The sequence below is a fragment of the Hordeum vulgare genome, chromosome 5H (genome assembly GCF_904849725.1).
Source record: "Hordeum vulgare subsp. vulgare chromosome 5H, MorexV3_pseudomolecules_assembly, whole genome shotgun sequence".
Lineage (NCBI taxonomy): Eukaryota > Viridiplantae > Streptophyta > Magnoliopsida > Poales > Poaceae > Hordeum > Hordeum vulgare.
The window spans coordinates 520,865,465-520,887,601 of record NC_058522.1 but is presented as its reverse complement, the minus strand read 5'-3'; the positions used below and the strand labels follow the sequence as shown (position 1 = coordinate 520,887,601).

Sequence of the window (22,137 nt, the reverse complement as noted above, 5' to 3'; positions counted from 1 at the left end):
CATCCTCCTATAGAAAGCAACATAGCCAAAACCAATCTAGTTGAGGAGAAAATCATAGCTTTTAGTGATCCTGTTGTCCCTTGTGCTTACACTGAGAAACCACCATACCCTGCTAGGATGAAGGATTATTCTAAAGCTCCAACTGTGATACGTAGGGGTTACATTAGACCACTTGCACCCCCTGAAGAGATTAGAGTTGAACCTAGTGTTGTTATTATCAAAGATCTCTTAGCCGAAGACATAGATGGGCATGTTATCAAATTCTGTGAGGACTCCGCTAGAATTGCTAAACCTCACGGGAAAGACAAGCGCGGACCTGTAGTTGGCCTGCCCATTGTTTCTGTTAAGATAGGAGATCACTGTTACCATGGTTTATGTGATACGGGAGCTAGTGTTAGTGCAATACCCCGTTCTCTCTATGATGAAATCAAAGATGAGATTGCACCTGCTGAGATAGAACCCATTGATGTCACTATCACGCTATCTAATAGAGAAACTATCTGCCCTCTGGGAATTGTGAGAGACGTAGAAGTCCTGTGTGGTAAGACGAAGTATCCTACTGATTTCCTCGTCCTTGGTACTGCACAAGATAGCTTTTGTCCCATCATATTTGGTAGACCCTTTCTCAACACTGTCACAGTAAGTTTCGAGGGTGTGTCTCATGAATTTAACTTCTCCAAGTTTGGAAGACAACCCCATGAAAGAGAGTCGTCTGGTAGAGATGAAATCATTGCTCTTGCCTCTATTGCCGTACCTCCTACAGATCCTTTAGAGCAATATCTGCTTGAGCATGAAAATGATATGCATACGGAGGAGAGAGATGAGATAGATAGAATTGTCTTAGAACAACATCCTATTCTCAAGAATAATCTGCCTGTTGAACTGCTTGGGGATCCTCCACCACCAAAGGGTGATCCTGTTTTCGAGCTTAAACAGTTGCCTGATACTCTTAAGTATGCCCATCTTGATGAGAAGGAGATATATCCTGTCATTATTAGTGCTCTCCTCTCAGCGCGTGAAGAGAAGAAGTTACTAAAAACTCTCAGGAAGCACCGCGCTGTTATTGGATATACTCTTGATGATCTTAAGGGTATTAGTCCTACTCTATGTCAGCACAAGATTAAAACCGATCCTGACTTCAAACCAGTTGCTGATCATCAAAGGAGATTGAATCCTAAGATGAAAGAGGTCGTTAGAAAAGAAATATTGAAGCTTCTGGAAGCAGGAATCATTTATCCTGTCGCTCATAGTGATTGGGTAAGTCCAGTACATTGCGTACCTAAGAAGGGAGGTATCACCGTCGTTCCTAATGACAAGGATGAACTAATCCCACAAAGGATTATTACCGGCTATAGAATGGTGATAGACTTCCGGAAACTGAACAAGGCAACCAGGAAAGATCATTATCCTTTGTCGTTCATCGACTAAATGCTAGAAAGGCTATCAAAGCACACACACTTTTGCTTTCTAGACGGTTATTCAGGTTTCTCGCAAATACCTGTTGCACAATCTGATCAAGAGAAAACCACTTTCACCTGCCCTTTCGGTACCTTTGCCTATAGACGTATGTCTTTTGGCTTATGTAATGCACCTGCCACCTTCCAAAGATGTATGATGGCTATATTCTCTGACTTTTGTGAAAAGATTGTCGAGGTTTTCATGGATGACTTCTCCGTTTACGGGTCTTCCTTTGATGATTGACTCAGCAACCTTGATCGAGTCTTACAGAGATGCGAAGAAACCAACCTCGTCTTGAATTGGGAGAAGTGCCACTTTATGGTTAATGAATGTATCGTCTTAGGACACAAAATCTCTGAAAGAGGCATTCAAGTTGATAAGGCTAAGGTTGATGCAAATTGAGAAAATGACGTGCCCCACAGATATCAGAGGTATACGAAGTTTCCTAGGTCATGCTGGTTTCTATAGAAGGTTTATTAAAGACTTCTCTAAGATTTCTAGGCCTCTTACCAACCTCTTGCAGAAGGATGTTCCTTTTGTTTTTGATGAGGATTGTGAGGAAGCTTTTGAAATACTTAAGAAGGCTTTGATAACCGCACCTATTGTTCAACCACCTGACTGGAACTTGCCCTTTGAAATCATGTGTGACGCTAGTGATTACGCTGTTGGTGCTGTTCTAGGACAAAGAGTTGACAAGAAGTTGAATGTCATTCACTACGCTAGTAAAACTCTAGACAGTGTCCAAAGAAACTATGCCACTACGGAGAAGGAATTTTTAGCAGTCGTGTTTGCATGTGAAAAGTTCAGATCTTATATAGTTGACTCCAAAGTCACTATTCACTCTGATCATGTTGCTATTAAGTACCTTATGCAGAAGAAGGACGCTAAGCCTAGGCTGATCAGATGGGTTCTCCTGCTACAGGAATTTGATTTGCACGTCATTGACCGAAAGGGTGCTAATAACCCTGTAGCAGATAACTTGTCTAGGCTAGAGAATGTCCTTGATGACCCACTGCCAATTGATGACAACTTTCCTGATGAGCAATTAAATGTCATCCGCACTTCACTTAGTGCACCGTGGTATGCCGATTATGCAAACTATATCGTAGCCAAATACATACCACCCAGTTTCACCTATCAGCAAAAGAGGAAATTCTTCGTTGATTTGAGACACTACTTTTGGGATGATCCTTGCCTTTATAAGGAAGGAGTAGATGGTGTTATTAGACGTCGTGTGTCTGAACATGAACAGGGACAGATCCTACAGAAGTGTCATTCCGAAGCCTACGGAGGACACCATGCTGGAGATAGAACTGCCCATAAGGTATTGCAATCAGGTTTCTATTGGCCCACTCTCTTCAAGGATGCTCGTAAGTTTGTCTTGTCTTGTGACGAATGCCAAAGGATAGGGAACATCAGTAAGCGTCAAGAGATGCCTATGAACTATTCACTTGTCATTGAACCATTTGATGTCTGGGGCTTTGATTATATGGGACCCTTCCCGAGTTCCGATGGGTACACTCACATCTTAGTTGTTGTGGATTACGTTACTAAGTGGGTAGAAGCTATCCCCACTAAAAATGCTGATCACCACACCTCGATTAAGATGCTTAAAGAAGTCATATTCCCAAGATTTGGAGTCCCTAGATACTTGATGACTGATGGGGTTCACACTTCATTCATGGTGTTTTCCGCAAGATGCTAGCTAAGTATGATGTCAACCATAGAATTGCATCTCCTTATCATCCTCAGTCCAGTGGTCAAGTTGAGTTGAGCAATAGGGAGATCAAGTTGATCCTACAAAAGACCGTCAATAGATCTCGAAATAACTGGTCAAGCAAACTTGACGATGCACTATGGGCTTATAGGACTGCTTATAAGAATCCCATGGGCATGTCACCGTATAAAATGGTTTACGGTAAGGCCTGTCATTTACCTCTTGAGCTGGAACACAAAGCTTATTGGGCAATCAAAGAGCTCAACTTTGATTTCAAACTTGCCGGTGAGAAGCGGTCGTTTGATATCAACTCGTTAGATGAATGGAGAGCCCAGGCATATGAGAATGCCAGGTTGTTCAAGGAAAAGGTTAAGAGATGGCACGACAAACGAATACAGAAACGAGAGTTCAATGTAGGTGATTATGTCTTGCTATACAATTCTCGTTTGAGATTCTTTGCAGGCAAGCTTCTCTCTAAATGGGAAGGTCCCTATGTTGTCGAGGAAGTATATCGTTCCGGTGCCATCAAAATCAATAACACGGAAGGAAATTTTCCTAGAGTGGTAAGTGGGCAAAGAATCAAGCATTACATCTTTGGTACTCCCATAAATGTTGAGACCAATATCATCAATGTCATAACTCGAGAGGAGTGCATAAGGGATGTTTATCAGCCTGTTTCAGACCTTGAAAACGAAGATGTATCTGTTTCGGCAAGAAATTGGACTCCGATACTTTTCCAATAGAAAATTTCCTCAGTTTTGGATTTTTTGGAAAATTAGAAAAATAAAAAGCAGTCCGGAGAGCAAACGAGGCAGCCACAAGGGCCCACACCGCCACCACCCCCCTGGTGGCGGTGGGCAAGCTTGTGGGCACCTCGTGTGCCTCTCGGACTCCGTTTTCTTGCGGAGGACTCCTTCTGGCCTAGAAAAAATCAATATATAGTCGCTCGAAGGTTTTGATCTCCGTATCACGTAGTTTTCCTATGTTTTCGTTTCGAGCTTGTTTCCGCCGCAGATCTAGATCATCATGACTTCCCCAAACGCTCCTAGGGACAAGATCTTTGAGAAGGTCATCAATCCCTACCTCACAGAAGTGATGAAACACCCTCAATCTATCAAGATGAGCGAGGGGATGTTGTACATCCGTGGTGTTGAGGGGCCTAAGAAGACCGGAAGCATGGAGACGAGGCTCGAAGCAATGGAGCAACAAGTCTTCAAGTACCAGGGGATGGTTGAGCGTGGACTCAACGCCAACCACACGATGATCACGGAGTTCACTAGCAATCACAAGATGGATGCCATTGATATTGGGAAACACCTCTCCAGGCTTTACGATAGGGTTGACCAACTTCAGGGCCAGATCTATGACCTGCAGAATCAAAACTGTGAGTATGAGTACAGATTTAAATCAATAAGGTTGGCTACAGATTTGAGGATTCCGGCGACTCGTTCATCCTGCCATGATGGAGCACCTATGCCTTGGAAGACGGAGGATTAGACTACTCCGACAACAACACCACCATCACCACCAAAGGAAGACAACTAAGCATTGGTATGGGCAATCCCCTTAGCTTCTGCCAAGCTTGGGGGAGTTGCCCTGGTATCGTATCACCTTTATATCTTTTGCTTTTACCTTTGTTTTAGTTCTTTCCTTTTCAGTTTTTATTTCTTCTTTTAGAGGAATAAGTCTTTAGTTTTGTAGTTTAAATCTTTTGCTTTTGTCTCTCCCCCGATGTATTTGAGCTTACGAGCTATATAATAAAGAGTGTCTTAGTCAAGGGCTTTGCTTTGTGCCATGATCAAAGAGTATGAAAAGAACGATAGCATGAAAGATCATGAGACGATCTTATGGAAAGTGATAACCTCACTTATGACACGTATGATGATTGAAACTTGTTGAGAATACATCAACATAGACCTCAATCATTGTTGCAATTAATAAGAAGTAATAAGGAAAGAGAGGTTCACATATAAATATATCATCTTAGACACTTTTTACAATTGTGAGCACTCACCAAACTATTACATGCCTATGAGTAGATGTTGGACAAGGAAGACAACATAATGAATTGTGTTTGCTTGATTCCAAACAATGTTATATGATTAGAGATCCCTTAGCATGTGACGATTGCTTCCACCTCATATTAGCCAAAACTCCCGCACCAAGTAGAGATACTACTTGTGCATCCATAAACCTCCAAACCAGTTTTGCCATGAGAGTCCACCATACCTACCTATGGATTGAATAAGATCCTTCAAGTAAGTTGTCATCGGTGCAAGCGAAAAAAATTGCTCTCTAATATGTATGATCTATTAGTGTGTGGAAAATAAGCTTTGTACGAACCTGTGATGAGGAAGACATAAAAGCGACAGACTGCATAATAAAGTTCTTTGTCACAGGAGGCAATATAAAGTGACGTTCCTCCGCACTAATAGGACACGCATTCAAACCTCAAAAGCGCATGACAACCTCTGCTTCCCTTTGTGAAGGGCCTATCTTGTACCTTTACTTTTTACCCTTGTAAGAGTCATGGTGATCATCACCAATTCCCTTTTTGCCTTTGTCTTGGCTACCGTCACATGCTTGGGAAAGATCTATATTCATATATCAACTTGGAGTTGAGTACTCATGCTTTATTATTGTTGACTTTACTCTTGAGGTAAACTGTTGGGAGGCAAAACTATAAGCCCCTATCTTCCTCTGTGTCCAGCTGAAACTTTGACACCATGAATACCACGTGAGTTGTAACAATTGTGGAAGACCAAAGAGATGATTGAGTATGTGGGTTTGCCTTACAAGCTCTTATTTGACTCTTTCCGATGCCGTGATAAATTGCAATTGCATCAATGACTATGGACTATTGTTGGTTACTTTTCGGTAAGGTTTTTGCTTCATGCTTTGCTTTGTGAAGGAATTGTTACTTTTCCATAAGAATCTTTATGATATATTATTGTTCTATGTGTGATCATGATGCCCTCATGTCCGTATTATGTTTTATCGACACCTTCGTCCCCAAACATGTGGACATGTTTATGGAACTTGGTTTTCGCTTGAGGACAAGCGAGGTCTAAGCTTGGGGGAGTTGATACGTCCATTTTGCATCATGCTTTCATGTTGATATTTATTGCTTTTTGGATTGTTATATTACTTGTGGTACCATATTTATGCCTTTTCTCTCTTATTTTGCAAGGATTATTTGAAGAGGGAGAATTCAGGCAGCTGGAATTCTGGACGGGAAAAGGAGCAAATCCTAGTCCACTATTCTGCACATCTCCAAATGCCCTGAAAATTTACGTGGATTTTTTTTGAAATATATTAAAAATACCGGACGAAAGAACTACCGGAGGGGGGCCACCAGGGCCCCACAAGCTTGCCCACCGCCACCACCCCCGTGGTGGCGCAGGGCAGGCTTGTGGGCTGCCTGAAGGCCCACTAGCCCCCCTCTTTTGCTATATGAAGCGTCCTGACCTGGAAAAAATCATACGGGAGCTTTTTCGTGGTTTCGCCGCCGCCATGAGGCGGAACTTGAGCAGATCCAATCTAGAGCTCCCGCAGGACGATCCTGTCGGGGAAATTTCCCCCCCGGAGGGGGGAATCATCGCCATCGTCATCACCAACACTTCTCTCGTCGGAGGGGAGGCATCTTCATCAACATCTTCATCAGCACCATCTCCTCTCCAATCCCTAGTTCATCTCTTGTAATCAATCTTCGTCTCGCGACTCAGATTGGTGCTTGTAAGGTTGCTAGTAGTGTTGATTACTCTTTGTAGTTGATGCTAGTTGGATTATTTGGTGGAAAAGTTTATGTTCAGATCCTTGATGCTATTCATTACACCTCTGGTCATGATTATGATTATGTCTTGTGAGTAGTTACTTTTGTTCCTGAGGACATGGGATAAGTCATGTTAATAATAGTCATGTGAATTTGATATTCGTTCGGTATTTTGATATGTTGTATGTTGTTTTTCCTCTAGTGGTGTTATGTGAACATCGACTACATAACACTTCACCATATTTGGGCCTAGAGGAAGGCATCGTGAAGTAGTAAGTAGATGATGGGTTGCTGGAGTGACAAAAGCTTAAACCCAAGTCTATGCGTTGCTTCGTGAGGGGCTGATTTGGATCCACTAGTTTAATGCTATGGTTAGACTCTGTCTTAATTCTTCTTTTGTAGTTGCGGATGCTTGCGAGAGAGGTTAATCATAAGTGGGATTCTTGTCCAAGTAAGGGCAGTACCCAAGCGCCGGTCCACCCACATATCAAGCTATCAAAGTAACGAACACGAATCATATGAACATGATGAAACTAGCATGATAGAAATTCCCGGGTGTCCCCGGGAGCGTTTTTCCTCCTATAATACTTTGTTCAGGCTTGTCCCTTGCTGCAAAAGGGATTGGGCCACTTGCTGCACCGTTGCTACTACTTGTTACTTGTTACTCTTCGCTTGCTACGTTTCACCTCGCTACACAATCACTTGTTACCGCTACTTTCAGTGCTTGCAGTTATTACCTTGCTGAAATCCATCTATCAGAGCCTTCTGCTCCTCGTTGGGTTCGACACTCTTACTTATCGAAAGGACTACGATTGATCCCCTATACTTGTGGGTCATCACGCCCAGCTGTGCAACCTGGGCAGCAGCAGCTGGCCATATAGTCTCTTTGCTGTCTGCTTCCTGGGGGGGCAGACGACAAAGAAGAGGGCACAGAGGAGGGGGGAGGAGGGGTAGGCAGACAACAAAGAGTGGAGGGGGGGGGGGAGGAGGTGGAGGCCGACGGCAAAGAGTGGAGGTGGAGGCAGACGACAAAGAGTGGGGGGGGGAGGAGGTGGAGGCAGAAGGCAAAGAAGAGGGGGAGGCAGACGGCAAAGCCTCCGTTAGCCCCTAACGGAGGCAACGCCTGCTGGCTGCCGTCTCGACATATTTGCCGACAGCTCTTATGAAAAGCTGACGACAAAGCTCTTTGCCGTCCGCTTCGGTGAGGCAGACGACAAAGAAGCTACAATGCCGTCATAAGCTGACGCAGAAATTTTGCCGGCAGTGGGATTCTTTGCCGTCTGTGTATTACTCTTTGCCGTCGGTGGTTTACTCTTTGCCGTCTGTGATGACAGACGGCAAAGAAGCTAATTACTGTAGTGACCTCCAAATCTGGCTCGGGTAATTGCCAAGAGTGGCTCTCACCACGTCTCCTTGTGGAAAGTAAATATCTCTCACAAAAGAAGCACAAAAAGAATCAGGTTCAGAGAGAAACCTCCAAGCCTGCCTCGTCAGCAGAGATAAATTAAACAATTCCATGTCTTTAAAACCCAGGCCACCATTGATCTTGGGTTCAGTCATTGATTTCCATGAAACCGATTGAGGCTTCCTCTTCCCCTCTTTACTGCCCGAGAAGAATTACCTGATAATTTTATTTAGCTCCTCGCATAAGCCCCCGGGCAGCCTAAAGCAGGACATAGAGTATACAGGTACAGCCTGAGCCACTGACTTGATCAAGACTTCTTTACCTGCATAAAAGATTGTGTTTTCAATCCATCCTTTTACCTTGCCCCAAACTGTGTCTTTAAGATGCCTCAACCATCTGGACTTTGTCCTTTTAAATGGGACTGGACTGTTCCTAGTTAGCATCCGGCCCACTTTCCACCGATAGTAGACGAGGCCGAAATAGGCCCGGCGCACAAACACCCGCACTCGACGAAACCGACCTCCCATGCGCCCCCGAATATAGTCAGAACCAGATCGGCGGAGCGCCCCCAATTCTTCACTCCCTGCTTCCGCCCCCTTCCCCCCTCCCGAGAGGCGGCGAGCCGACACACCCACCCCATTACCGAGCGCCGCTAGGGTTGCGGCCTGCTCCGGCGATGGAGGACGACGAGTACGAGGAGGGGATGGAGATGGATATGGGAGGGCACCAGCACCTCCAGCACCGGGGCTACGGAGCCGACGAGGAGGTCGAGGGGGGATACGCCGGCGGCGGGGACGGCGAGGACGAGGAGGAGGAGGCGCGGGACGAGGAGGAGATTACCCAGGAGGACGCCTGGGCCGTCATCTCCGCCTACTTCGAGGAGAAGGGCCTCGTCCGCCAGCAGCTCGACTCCTTCGACGAGTTCATCCAAAACACCATGCAGGAGATCGTCGACGAGTCGGCCGACATCGAGATCCGCCCCGAGTCGCAGCACAACCCCGGCCGCCAGGCCGAGTTCGCCGAGGTTGCCCTCCCGACCATACCGAATACGGCTTAACTTTTGCTCTTAACTTGGCTGGTTAGGGTTTGGCGACCTTGGTACGACTAGCTGGTCTCAGATTAGATGCGGGCGATGCTCAAATAGAAGACCAGTTAGGGTTTTGCGGGAGTATTCAGCTGCTTGCTGCTGTTTATGGTGGGGGTATGAGAATTTGGATAATGATAAGTAGCAGAAAACCGTGATAGTGGTGGTTGGATTGGATTTTGATTTTGAAGGGTGGAATTGTTTGGTTGTGTGCATATGAGAGCTCTGGTGCAGCCTCTCTTTCGGATGAGGTGCTGAATGCTTGAATTTTAGACCGTGGCACCAGGAATGCTTAGAATGAGTTCTGCAGACATGCTTGTTGGCTAGTTTCAGTTATTTCTCATAGTACTTGTCTCAGGGTTTTGACTATGAAAATGGTTTCTGTTATTTTGTTTGTTGTCACCAGTCTAAACTGATGAAATTGTACTGGGACATACAGAACTATGTAATTATTGTGTTGTTATAATAGAGTTGAGACCGACTAATTGATTTAAATATGTGAATCACAAACTTTCAGGACCTTTTAAACACTGGTGTGAGAAGGCACATTATATTCAATAGAAGAAATGCTACAAGTGAAATAAAAACATATTTATGCTAAAGGGTAGAAACTGAAATGGAGCTGGAGTAAATTCCTTTTTTTCCTTAAAAAATATGAATAACTGGATGGTCTGTTGTTCTAGTTGTTGTTTTGCAAGACTATGCCTTGGTGTCTTAATAGTCCACTGAACCATGTACATTTCAAGTGTTCTCACTGGCGATTATCTTAATAAAATGGCCTGCCTATGCTACAAATGTAACAAGAACTACAATGTCGATGTGGGTGCTGATAAGATTTTAGCGGTACAAGTGAATATATCCACTAAGGTATGGGGATGAACTGCCCCGCAAGTTCTGAAGATGAATGTTGTTTCTGGCTGTAATAATCAGAGTCCTCACGTGTTTTTGTTTTTTTGAGCTATAAGCCTTACATAAGTGCACTTCATGGCAACCATGGTGCAGACCTATTCGTGTTACTTAACAAAGAAAACACACACATAGGCCTTCTGTGAGTTCATGGCAAATTCTGAATGTTGCTAATGCTACTGTATGCAGACTTGCTAATGCCCTTTCAGTTCAAACTCTGTTTACTTATACTATTATCTTATCCATTCATCTTGAGCTGTCACTTATGATGGTATTGGTTCCTTTTTAGACACTCCACAAGATCAGCTTTGGTCAAATCTATCTGAGCAAACCAATGATGACTGAAGCTGATGGAGAGACTGCTACCTTATTCCCCAAATCAGCAAGGCTCAGGAACCTGACATACTCAGCACCACTTTATGTAGATGTATCATACAGAGTTGTAAAGAAAGGACACGACTGCGAAGAAGTTACAGAAACTGCGGAGTATCCAAAAGTCTTCATTGGAAAGGTGTTGTAGCTAACAACTTTCACTACATGCTGGTAGTATGCGCTTGTTTGTATTGTTTGATTTTCAATTGTTATTCCCTGCAGGTTCCAATCATGCTGCGTTCTAGTTACTGTACACTGTTTCAACAATCTGAAAAGGATCTCACAGAACTTGGAGAGTGCCCTTACGACCAAGGAGGATATTTTGTAATCAACGGTAGTGAAAAGGTTCTCATTGCCCAGGAGAAGATGAGCACCAACCATGTCTATGTGTTCAAGAAGAGGCAACCAAATAAGTTTGCATATGTGGGTGAAGTCCGTTCAATGGCAGAGAACCAAAACAGACCTGCTAGTAGCATGTTTGTTCGGATGCTTTCTCGAGCAGGCGCGAAAGGGGTCAGTAACTTATTGAAGCCTTGCAAAATAGTTCGTCACAGATTCATGTGTCAATGCTTGCCTTCTTACAATGGGAATGCATTGAGTCTTACTAGTCAGGATCTTAACGGGGTTAAGTGTTATCTTGCAGGGTTCATCTGGTCAATATATCCGTGCTACTCTGCCCTACATTCGTGCAGATATTCCAATCATCATTGTGTTTAGAGCACTAGGATTTGTTGCTGACAAAGATATACTGGAGCACATATGTTACGATTTCTCCGATACTCAAATGATGGAATTGCTACGCCCATCTTTGGAGGAAGCTTTTGTTATTCAAAATCAGCAGGTATGTTCCTTGAGCTATTGATAAGTGAAACTAAATTGTTCCGTGTTACTTGAACTGATATTACATCTTCTTGAGTTTATGTCATGAAACTAAATTGTTCTTCCTTACTGGGGCACTTAAATTGAGCTTCGGTTGAACTTAAGTAGTTGTGTTTGCTATATTGATACTATTTCTTGTGTAAAGCTTTGACAAGCCTGTTTGTAGGTTGCTCTGGACTACATCGGAAAGCGTGGTGCTACAGTTGGTGTAACTCGAGAAAAAAGAATAAAGTATGTCTCTACATTTCCTAGAAGAGTAAATTGTATTTTTTAGTACTTACCTCCTTAACTTCTTAGGTATGCCAAAGAGATACTTCAAAAGGAAATGTTGCCCCATGTTGGTGTAGGCGAATTCTGTGAAACTAAAAAGGCATACTACTTTGGGTATGTGTTCCATACTGTACATTAGTTTGTTGTCAATCAACAAGTTTGCATTCTATGCTGCAGCTTGTTAGGAAGCAGATAAGCTAATTTCCTACCTCATTATGCAGGTATATTATTCACCGTCTGTTGATGTGCGCTCTTGGTCGAAGAGCTGAAGATGACAGAGATCATTATGGCAACAAAAGGCTTGACCTTGCAGGTCCATTGCTTGGAGGACTGTTCAGAATGGTTTGTTGCAATATGCTAGCAAATTTGAGTGTTTATATCTTCTTTTTCCTTCAGCTGGGAGCTTAATTATGTTCTTCTTCCTTGCAAAATCAGCTTTTCAGGAAATTGACGAGGGATGTGAGATCATATGTTCAGAAGGTTTCTCCCTTGTTTAAATGACCATGCTCTGTCTCTTTCTCAGTCCTGATAATTGCTAACTGCTGTTTCTCTTGAACCCAGTGCGTCGATAATGGGAAGGAAGTTAATTTGCAGTTTGCTATTAAAGCTAAAACCATTACTAGTGGATTGAAGTATTCCCTTGCTACTGGAAACTGGGGACAGGCAAACCAAGCTGGTACACGAGCTGGTGTGTCTCAGGTGTGTACATTTTGATGATCGCATTCATGTGTATGCTTTACCACAATTTGGTTTAGCGAATCAATGTTCCAATATGTGCTCCTAATATTCCTTCTTCTTTTGGCACCAAGGTGCTTAATCGCCTTACGTATGCGTCTACATTATCACATCTTCGGAGGTTGAACTCTCCCATTGGGCGTGAAGGTTGATATTACTCAAATTGTTTTCGTACAGTACTTTCCCATCAAAATTTGATCTTCTCAGGGCTAGTGATCTTAATATCTTATTAACAGGTAAACTGGCAAAACCACGTCAATTGCATAACTCTCACTGGGGAATGATGTGCCCTGCTGAAACACCCGAAGGACAGGTAAGTTATTCACATTCTAAAATTTTCTTTGTCAAATGAGTTGGTCAATGGTTTCTGTTTTCTACACCTTTATTCAGGCTTGTGGCTTGGTTAAAAATCTTGCCTTGATGGTTTATATCACTGTTGGCTCTGCCGCAAATCCTATTTTGGAATTTTTGGAAGAATGGGGCACAGAAAATTTTGAGGTTTGTTTTATCCCCTTCTCAATGTGTGCGAATGCATTATCATTTGCTTATCTTACCAAGATTTAAGTTTTGTGTCATTTACCAATTACAACAGTCACTGACTTCGATCTGGATTCATTTTTAACAGGAGATATCACCGGCAGTCATTCCTCAAGCTGCTAAAATATTTGTCAATGGTTGTTGGGTTGGAATTCATAGGAATCCTGACCTATTGGTGAAGACACTTCGTCGTTTAAGAAGACAGGTTTGTGCTCTGCTTCTCCTGTTTCATGCTAAAAGCTGCTGGCCATGTAGCAGAATGTATATGAGTATTGGAAAACATATATTATCTGCATATTTTGTATATTTAACAGATTGGGAGCACTCCATTAATAAAACTGATGTGGTTTGTTGCCCTTTCATATGCAATCCTGAATTAGTTTGATATCTGGTACTTACTATGCAAAGTAAAGATCATTTTCAAGATGTATGGTGAACATGTTAAGAAAGTCATTTATTGCCGGCATGTGATTTTAACGACATTCAGGTCTCAAAATTACATGCTGAATGTTGTTAATTTTCAGATTGATGTCAACACTGAAGTTGGTGTGGTTCGTGATATTCGTCTTAAAGAACTTCGACTCTATACGGATTATGGGCGTTGCAGTCGTCCACTGTTTATTGTTGAAAACCAGAGGCTTCTAATCAAGAAGAAACATATCCGAGCATTGCAGCAAAGGGTCTGATATTCTCTAATTTATGCTAGTTTTTATTCAAATTTGAATTGGCATGCATGTTCTTTTTCTCATATGATCGTATATTGTCCTACTGTATGGTCATCCAGGAGACTCCTGATGAAGGCTGGCATGACTTGGTTGCCAAAGGATTTATAGAGTACATAGATACTGAAGAGGAGGAGACTACTATGATCTCTATGACTATACGTGTAAGCACTGTTCGCATTTGATGTATACCTGATTGAACAGCTGTGGCCTGACCAGGTTCTCCATTCAATTGGCATTCCTTTACATGAAACATCTTTGTTTCTTCTTTCTATTTGCATTTCTTTATGCCGAGGCCTTTCCTTCATCCTAGATTAATGCTCTGCTAGTAATTCTAACAAATTGAACTTTCAGGACCTTGAAACTTCGAGGCATAATCCAGGGGAAGCATATTCTGAGACTTACACACACTGTGAGATTCACCCTTCACTGATACTTGGCGTGTGTGCGTCAATTATTCCTTTTCCTGATCACAACCAGGTGACTCATCCCCTCACACAATGGTAATCCACTGCATATGTTTTTAAACATGTCTAAAGTAATTTCTTTGATTACACAGTCACCTCGTAATACATATCAGTCTGCTATGGGAAAGCAAGCCATGGGAATCTATGTTACCAATTATCAGTTAAGAATGGTGAGTGCCATTTGTCTTGGTATCTTGGTTTGATGGTCGGTCTTGGTTTGAACATTCATCACCCACCATTTGGATTCAGGACACGCTGGCCTATGTTCTGTATTACCCACAAAAGCCTCTTGTCACTACTCGTGCTATGGAGCATTTGCACTTCAGGCAGCTACCAGCTGGCATTGTAAGTGAACAATCTGAGCTTGGGGCACTCTGTTTGCTTTTATAATCATACTCTGGACCTTTGCATTTATGCAATTATTAATATCTTGCTTTGGTGTTTTGTGAAGAATGCAATTGTTGCTATTGCATGTTACTCTGGATATAACCAAGAAGATTCGGTTATTATGAACCAATCTTCAATAGATCGTGGGTTCTTCAGATCACTATTTTTCCGCTCTTACAGGTACAGCTAGCATTTCGGCATATTCTAATGTGAGCTATGCCACCACTCATTTTCCCAAATGCCCAATCTAATAATTGAGACTCCATATGCAGAGATGAGGAAAAGAAGATGGGAACTCTTGTCAAAGAGGAATTTGGTCGTCCAAATAGGGAGAACACTATGGTGATGTTTTGTATATTTCATCATACATTTTCTCTACACAGATCTTATGAGCTAAATATTATTGTATTTTTCCTTGTAGGGAATGCGCCATGGGTCTTACGATAAATTAGATGATGACGGACTTGCACCACCGGTGAGTAGAGGACTTTATTAGTGTAGGCTTATCTTTATCACTCAACTGTGCTGCTGATTGCCTAATGTATAAATAATTCATGCATCAGGGAACAAGGGTCTCTGGGGAAGATGTCATTATTGGGAAGACATCTCCAATTCCACAAGACGATGCTCAAGGGCAAGCTACCAGATACTCGAAGCGTGATCATAGTACTTCTCTGCGTCACAGTGAAAGTGGGATGGTGGATCAGGTTTGTTTGTTTTTGGCTTTTCACCAGCACATGTTTCTATGGGGCGTTATCAATTTCAAACAAACAGCTCCTAAGTAAGTTCGTTTGCAGGTTCTGTTGACAACGAATGCTGATGGTTTAAGATTTGTCAAGGTTAGAATGCGATCAGTCCGCATACCACAAATAGGAGATAAGTTCAGCAGTAGGCATGGTCAGAAGGGAACTGTTGGAATGACTTACACACAAGAGGACATGCCATGGACAATCGAAGGCATCACACCTGATATCATTGTGAATCCACATGCTATTCCATCCCGTATGACTATTGGCCAGCTGATTGAGTGTATTATGGGTAAAGTTGCAGCTCATATGGGGAAGGAAGGAGATGCAACTCCTTTCACTGATGTTACCGTGAGTAATCTTTTGGGGCCTTATTGTTCTTCTCCTCTAATTGTTCTCAACAAAAATGTATCATTCTCCTTCATGTTATCTTTTAACAGCGACTGCAACTTCTCTTGTCTTACTTGCATTTAAACTTAACTTGCCATGTGAATTGTGTGTACTCATTAATTTTTAACTTCATTTCAGGTGGATAATATCAGTAAAGCACTGCACAAGTGTGGCTATCAGATGCGTGGATTTGAGACCATGTACAATGGTCATACTGGGAGAAAATTGACTGCAATGATTTTCTTAGGTCCAACTTACTACCAGAGACTTAAGCATATGGTGGATGACAAAATTCACTCTAGAGGTCGTGGTCCTGTCCAGATACTGACCAGACAGCCAGCAGAGGGGCGCTCACGTGATGGTGGTCTTCGTTTTGGAGAAATGGAGAGGGATTGCATGATTGCTCATGGCGCTGCATTTTTCCTGAAGGAAAGGTTATTTGACCAGAGTGATGCTTACAGGGTGCATGTTTGTGAGAAGTGTGGACTCATTGCCATTGCCAATCTCAAGAAGAATTCCTTCGAATGCAGAGGCTGCAAGAACAAAACTGACATTGTCCAGGTAAGTAGAACTTTATTTTGCTCTTATCCTAGGCTCTCTTTAGTTCAAATTTGACTTGAATGCCAAAACCTTATCTAGAAATACAGTTCTTGCAGATAGCCCCTTGAGCTATCTTCCTTGGCTTGCTTTGGCTCATACTGTCTATGTTCTCTTGCACAGGTCCACATACCATACGCATGTAAGCTCCTCTTCCAGGAGCTCATGGCGATGGCGATTGCTCCCAGGATGCTCACCCATGAGGTCAAGGGTGCAAGGGATAAACATCGTTGAGCTTTTGAGTGTTGTATTCAGGTGACTGACTGGAGCTTCTTTCATGGGTACATTTTTGCGGAACTTAAGAATGGGTATAGTTCTTTTGATATGGATTTTGATTCTGATGGCTAGGCATTTCGACGAGCTATCAATCCTTCAGATCGTGTTCTGGATATGTCAGACGCCAGCCATGAAGTTACTTAGGTTCTCTACATTAGTATTCATTTACTAACAGGATTAATAAGCTGTACGTTTTCTCTATTACTGATTGGTGGCAACATCAATCTTTTAACAGTCTTGCTTTTAAGAGCTCAACTCGAACAGTGCTTATATGAAGACAGCATATGAGTGGCCTTCCGTGTTGGATCATATGTAGTAGAAACCGATTGTCGAATTGTGAACTTACTAGGCCATCTCGATGTCAAGAGAGATCGAGTTTGAATGTACCTAACAGATTCATGTTTCATTTTTTGAGAATCTGCCTTTTGTTGTTTGCAAATTGTATAGGAAAAAGTCCATTTGAACCCTGAATTTGTAGAGGTTCAACGAAATGAACCTCCAACTCAAAATCCTTGTCGATTGCACCCTGAACTATGTAATCTTGGTCTAAAAAGAACCCTGGATTTGTTTGGCAAACTGGGATTGCTGACTTGACCGGGATTGGGCTGTGCACGTGCGGAAAAGATTGGGCCAGACCAGTCAGCCCATCTTGCTATCGGACATTACAATATTTATGGAATTAAAAAGGTGAGAAAAAAAGTTCACGAATTTCGAAGAAATAACCATGGATATAAAAAAAGTTCAACGATTTTGGAAACAAGTAAATGGATTTTCAAAATTAAAATTCAGGGATTTTCAAAAACTTTGTGAAGTCCACAGGTTATTTTATACTATGTAGGAAGCACCTTAAAATGGTTTTTAACATGTGATGAACATTTTTAAAATACATGTTAAAAATAATAGTATATCATATACATTTTTTTAATCGTCCCCAACACTTTTTTGAAATGTATGAACATTTTTCAAATGCAATAATTTTAAAATTACACATATGTATATTTTTATAATTTTAAAATATATTTTGAACCTCAGCGCTAGGTCGTTGGCTCTAACATTATTTTACAGTCATCAATTAAGGACCGTATACATTCCCGACGTTTCGAACAATGAAGCTCCATTTTCAGGATGTACATTCCCGACGTTTCGAACAATGAAGCTCCATTTTCACGGCAACGCGTGCTACACACTGTTTTGCTTTAGGTTTTCGTTTGTTATTTGTTTTTTATATTTTTGTTTTCTGGTTCTTTTTTTCCTTTTGTTTTTATTTTTATTTTCTGTTTCAATTTATATTTTATACTTTTATACTTTTTGATTTCTTTTTTTCTTTTTTGTTAGTGTTTATTTTCTCTTATACTCCCTCCGTTCTTAAATATAAGTCTTTTAAGACATTTCATTAGAAGTCTACATACGGAGCAAAATAAGTGAATCTATACTCTAAAGTATGTCTATATACATTCATATGTAGTCCATTAATGAAACCTCTTTAAAGACTTATATTTAGGAACGGAGGGAGTATTATATAGAGTTCATTGTGTGTCGTCAAAATATTTATTGTATATTACGTGTGCATGTACGTGTATGTGTGGGTTGTCATGGTGTATATTATGCGTATCTGTAGGCTATTCGACGTTCATCGTCGGATCGGATTTGTCCCAACACACTGTAAGAAATATTTGAAAAAAGGTTCGTCATTTTTGAAAAAGGTTAACAAATTTAAAAAAATGCTGACCAGGTAGAGCTTAAGCTACAGTCTTAATATACTCACAACTACAAGAACAAATGCATGCTTCACTCCACAACTACAAGAAAAAATGGTGGCGCATCCAAAAAATATTTTCGAATTTGAAAAATGTTCCGATTTTGAAAAAAATCATGTTTTCTATTTTTGTGAGATTTTATAAAATGGTTCACATATTATAAAAAATGTTCGTGTTTCAGGGAAAAAATTATTTGTTTAGAAATGTGTTGTCCGTTTCGAAATATGTTCTAAAAGTATTAAATATGTTCGTGATTTTAAAACGGGCCGGCCCAAAAAATGAATCCCGGTTGACATGGTACGAGGGTTTGATTTAGATCGGGATTGCATATTCAGGGTGCAATCAACCGGGATTTTGAGTTAAGGGTTTATTACGTCTGACCAATACAAATTCAAGGTTGAAATTATACTTTTTCCAATTGTATAAAATGAGCCCATTGATCCTTAGTTCTATTTGTACACCAAGGTGGATGTGCGCACCATATTTGAAAATGAATTGTTTGGAAGAAGCTATGAATACTCTTGCACCTTGGGGATTCTTTTGTATAGTACTTAACAATAAAAATCGTGCAAAATTATGAGAACACAGGTTGCACAGCAGACCTAGACTTAGAGGCTGTTCGGAATCCATCCGCTCTGTGACTTGGCTGCAGAGCGGCGGTTGTCGGTATTTCGTGTGCTTGATAATCGGTTGTGGGTATTTCGGTCACCCGTGTGCGCAACACTGCTCTTTCTCCCTCGCGTGCCCTTTCTCCTGCCCAGTCTGGGTCCCACCACGCGCCCCTGCCTCGCCTTCGCCGGAGACATTGCCTGATGGAGCGCGCGAGCGACATCCCCCTCACGCCTCCCTACACCCGCGAGCTCGCCATCGTTGTCGGTGTAAATCCTAGCGCGGGGTTGAGCACTTTTCTTCATATAAGAGTACTGACCCGTCCTTTGCTACACGAAGGATTGGGCTATCTTGCTACACATTTTCTACTTTTGGTATTTGTCACTTGTTACGAATTATCGTGCTACAAAACTATCCGCTACTGTTGCTCATAGCACTTGGAGAGAATACCTTGTTGAAAACTGCTTATCATTTCCTTCTGGTCCTCGTTGGGTTCGACACTCTTACTTATCTAAAGGACTATGATTGACCCCCTATACTTGTGGGTCATTAAGACTCTTTTCTGGAGCCGTTGTCGGGGATTGAAGCGCCTTTGGTAAGTGAAAATTGGCAAGGAAACATTTTCGGTATGTGCTGAAATTTACCGTTGCTTGTCACTATGGATAGTAATCCTTTGAAGGGCCTGTTTGGGGTATCTTCACCCCGATCAGAAATGAATTTTTTTACCCCTCAACCTACTGAACCTACTGAAAATATCTATTATGAGATTCCTTCGGTATGTTAGAGAAACTGCTATCTAATCCTTATGCAGGAGACGGTACAACTCATCCTGATTTGCTTTTAATATATGTAGATGATATTTGTGGATTATTTAAGCTTGTAGCTTTATCTGAGGACAAATTTAAGAAGAAGTTTTTCCCTTTATCTTTGGAGGGAAAAGCATTAATTTGGTATAGGCTATTGGATGATATTGGATCATGGGACTGGAATCATTTGAAGCTGGAATTTCACCAGAAGTTTTATCCAAAGCATCTAGTTCATCGTGATCGAAACTATAAATATAATTTCTATCCACGCGAAAGAGAAAACATCGCTCAAGCTTAGGGGAGGTTGAAATCTATGATGCACACTTTCCTCAACCATGAGCTCTCAAGAGAAATGATCATACAAAACTTTTATGCTTGGCTTTCTCATGATGATAAATTAATACTCAATCCTTCTTCCAACGGTTCCTATATGAAGAGAACTATTGAATTCAAATGGGATATTTGTAGGAAAAATCATTGATTTGGTATAGGTTATTGGATGATACTGGAATATGGGACTGGAATCGTCTCAAGTTGGAATTTCATCAGAAGTTTTATCGTATGCATCTAGTTCATTGTGATCGGAATTATATATATAACTTTTGGCCTTGTGTAGGAGAAATTATTGCTCAATCTTGGGGAAGGCTTAAGTCTACAATGCATACATGCCCCAATCATGAGCTCTCGAGAAAAATAATACTTCAAAGCTTTTATGCTCGGCTTTCTTATGATGATATGTCGAGGCTTGATTCTTCTTCTACTGGTTCCTTCATGAATAAAACTATTGAATTCAAGTGTGATCAGTTGAAAAGAATTAGACGCAACTCTGAAGATGGGGAACTCAACAAAGGTAAAGAGTGAGGTATAAAGCTTTAGTTTGGTTGTGTTAAATCTTTTATGGAGGCTGATAGTTTTCATAAGTTTATCAATAAATATGGGCTTGTCTCTGAGATAGCAACTTCTTTCTATGAATCATTTTCTACTCATGTTGATCTTCCTAAGGAGAAGTGGTTCAAATTCCATCCACCTAATATAAAATTCTTAGAGGAAACTATTAAAGTTAAGTAAGAGACAATTGTTTACCATGTCGATCCAGTTGTGCCCACTACTTACATTGAGAAACTTTTTTTCCTATTAGGATTAAAGAACATGCTAAAGCTTCAACTGTGGTTAATAAAAGCAATGTTAGGACACCTAAACCTTCTGAGCAAATAAAAGTAGAACCTAATATTACTATGGCTAAAGATCTCCTAGTTGATAAAAAACTGATGGTCATGTCATATACTTCTGTGATGAAGCTGTTAGAATTGCAAAACCTGTTAGAAACAAGCAGGATGAGCTAGATAAAAATAAACCAGTTGTTGGTATGCATGTTGTTTCTGTTAAGATTGGAGATCATTGCTATCATGGTTTGTGTGACATGGGTGCTAGTGTTAGTGCTATGACTTTTACCGTGTACCAAGAAATTACGAATGACATAGCACCCTCTGAGATTGAAGATATTGATGTTACTACTAAACCTGCAAACAAAGACACTATCTCACCACTTGGGATTGTTAGAGATGTTGAAGTCTTGTGGGGAAAAATAAGTACCCCACTAATTTCTTAGTACTTGGTTCACAACAAGATATTTTTTGTCCCATTATATTTGGCAGACCTTTCTTGTATACCGTTAATGCTTAAATTAATTCTGTTATAGAGAAGGTTAAAGTAAGCTTTGGTGACGAGTCTCGTGAATTTAATTTTTCTAAGTTTGGTAGACAACCACTTGAGAAAGAATTATCTAATAAGGATGAAATAATTGTTCTTTCTTCTATTGTCGTACCTCCAAGTGATCCGTTAGAACAATATGTGCTAGACCATGAGAATGATATGCATACGAATGAAAGAAATGAAATATTCTTTAGAAAAACACATATTCTTAAACACAACTTTCCTCTTGAAATTCCAGGGGATCCTCCCCCACATAAGGGAGATCTCGTGTTTGAGCTAAAAAAATTACCTCATACTATGAAATATGCTTATCTTGATGAAAAGAAAATATATCCTGTTATTATTAGTGCTAACCTCTGAGAGCATGAAGAAAAGAGATTGCTTAAAACTCTAAGGAAGCATAGAGATGCTATTGGATATACTCTCGATGATCGTAAGGTCATTAGTCCCACGCTATGCCAGCACAAGATTAATATGGAACCGGATGCTAAACCTCTCGTTGATCATCAATGTCGCTTGAACCCTAAAATGA

At 41.2% G+C, this 22,137-nt stretch overlaps 1 protein-coding gene across 2 annotated transcripts; it reads left to right on the top strand.

Moving 5' to 3' along the window:
* Positions 1-8,917: 8,917 nt before the first annotated feature.
* On the top strand, positions 8,918-17,191 carry LOC123452107 (DNA-directed RNA polymerase II subunit RPB2). 2 transcript variants are annotated; one of them, XM_045128692.1, is made up of 26 exons: positions 8,918-9,376; positions 10,632-10,853; positions 10,937-11,227; positions 11,358-11,555; positions 11,760-11,824; positions 11,891-11,977; positions 12,085-12,205; positions 12,299-12,343; positions 12,425-12,562; positions 12,673-12,745; positions 12,835-12,911; positions 12,989-13,096; positions 13,224-13,340; positions 13,660-13,815; positions 13,920-14,021; positions 14,212-14,337; positions 14,417-14,494; positions 14,574-14,669; positions 14,776-14,891; positions 14,984-15,053; positions 15,133-15,186; positions 15,275-15,418; positions 15,509-15,808; positions 15,986-16,408; positions 16,568-16,699; positions 16,793-17,191. In XM_045128692.1, exons 1-25 carry the CDS (start codon positions 9,029-9,031, stop codon positions 16,676-16,678), a joined length of 3,666 nt encoding a protein of 1,221 aa, XP_044984627.1. In that variant the 5' UTR covers positions 8,918-9,028; the 3' UTR covers positions 16,679-16,699; positions 16,793-17,191. The 2 variants fall into 2 exon arrangements, with proteins under 2 accessions (XP_044984627.1, XP_044984626.1); XM_045128691.1 differs by having other exon boundaries at positions 16,568-17,191.
* Positions 17,192-22,137: the final 4,946 nt, after the last annotated feature.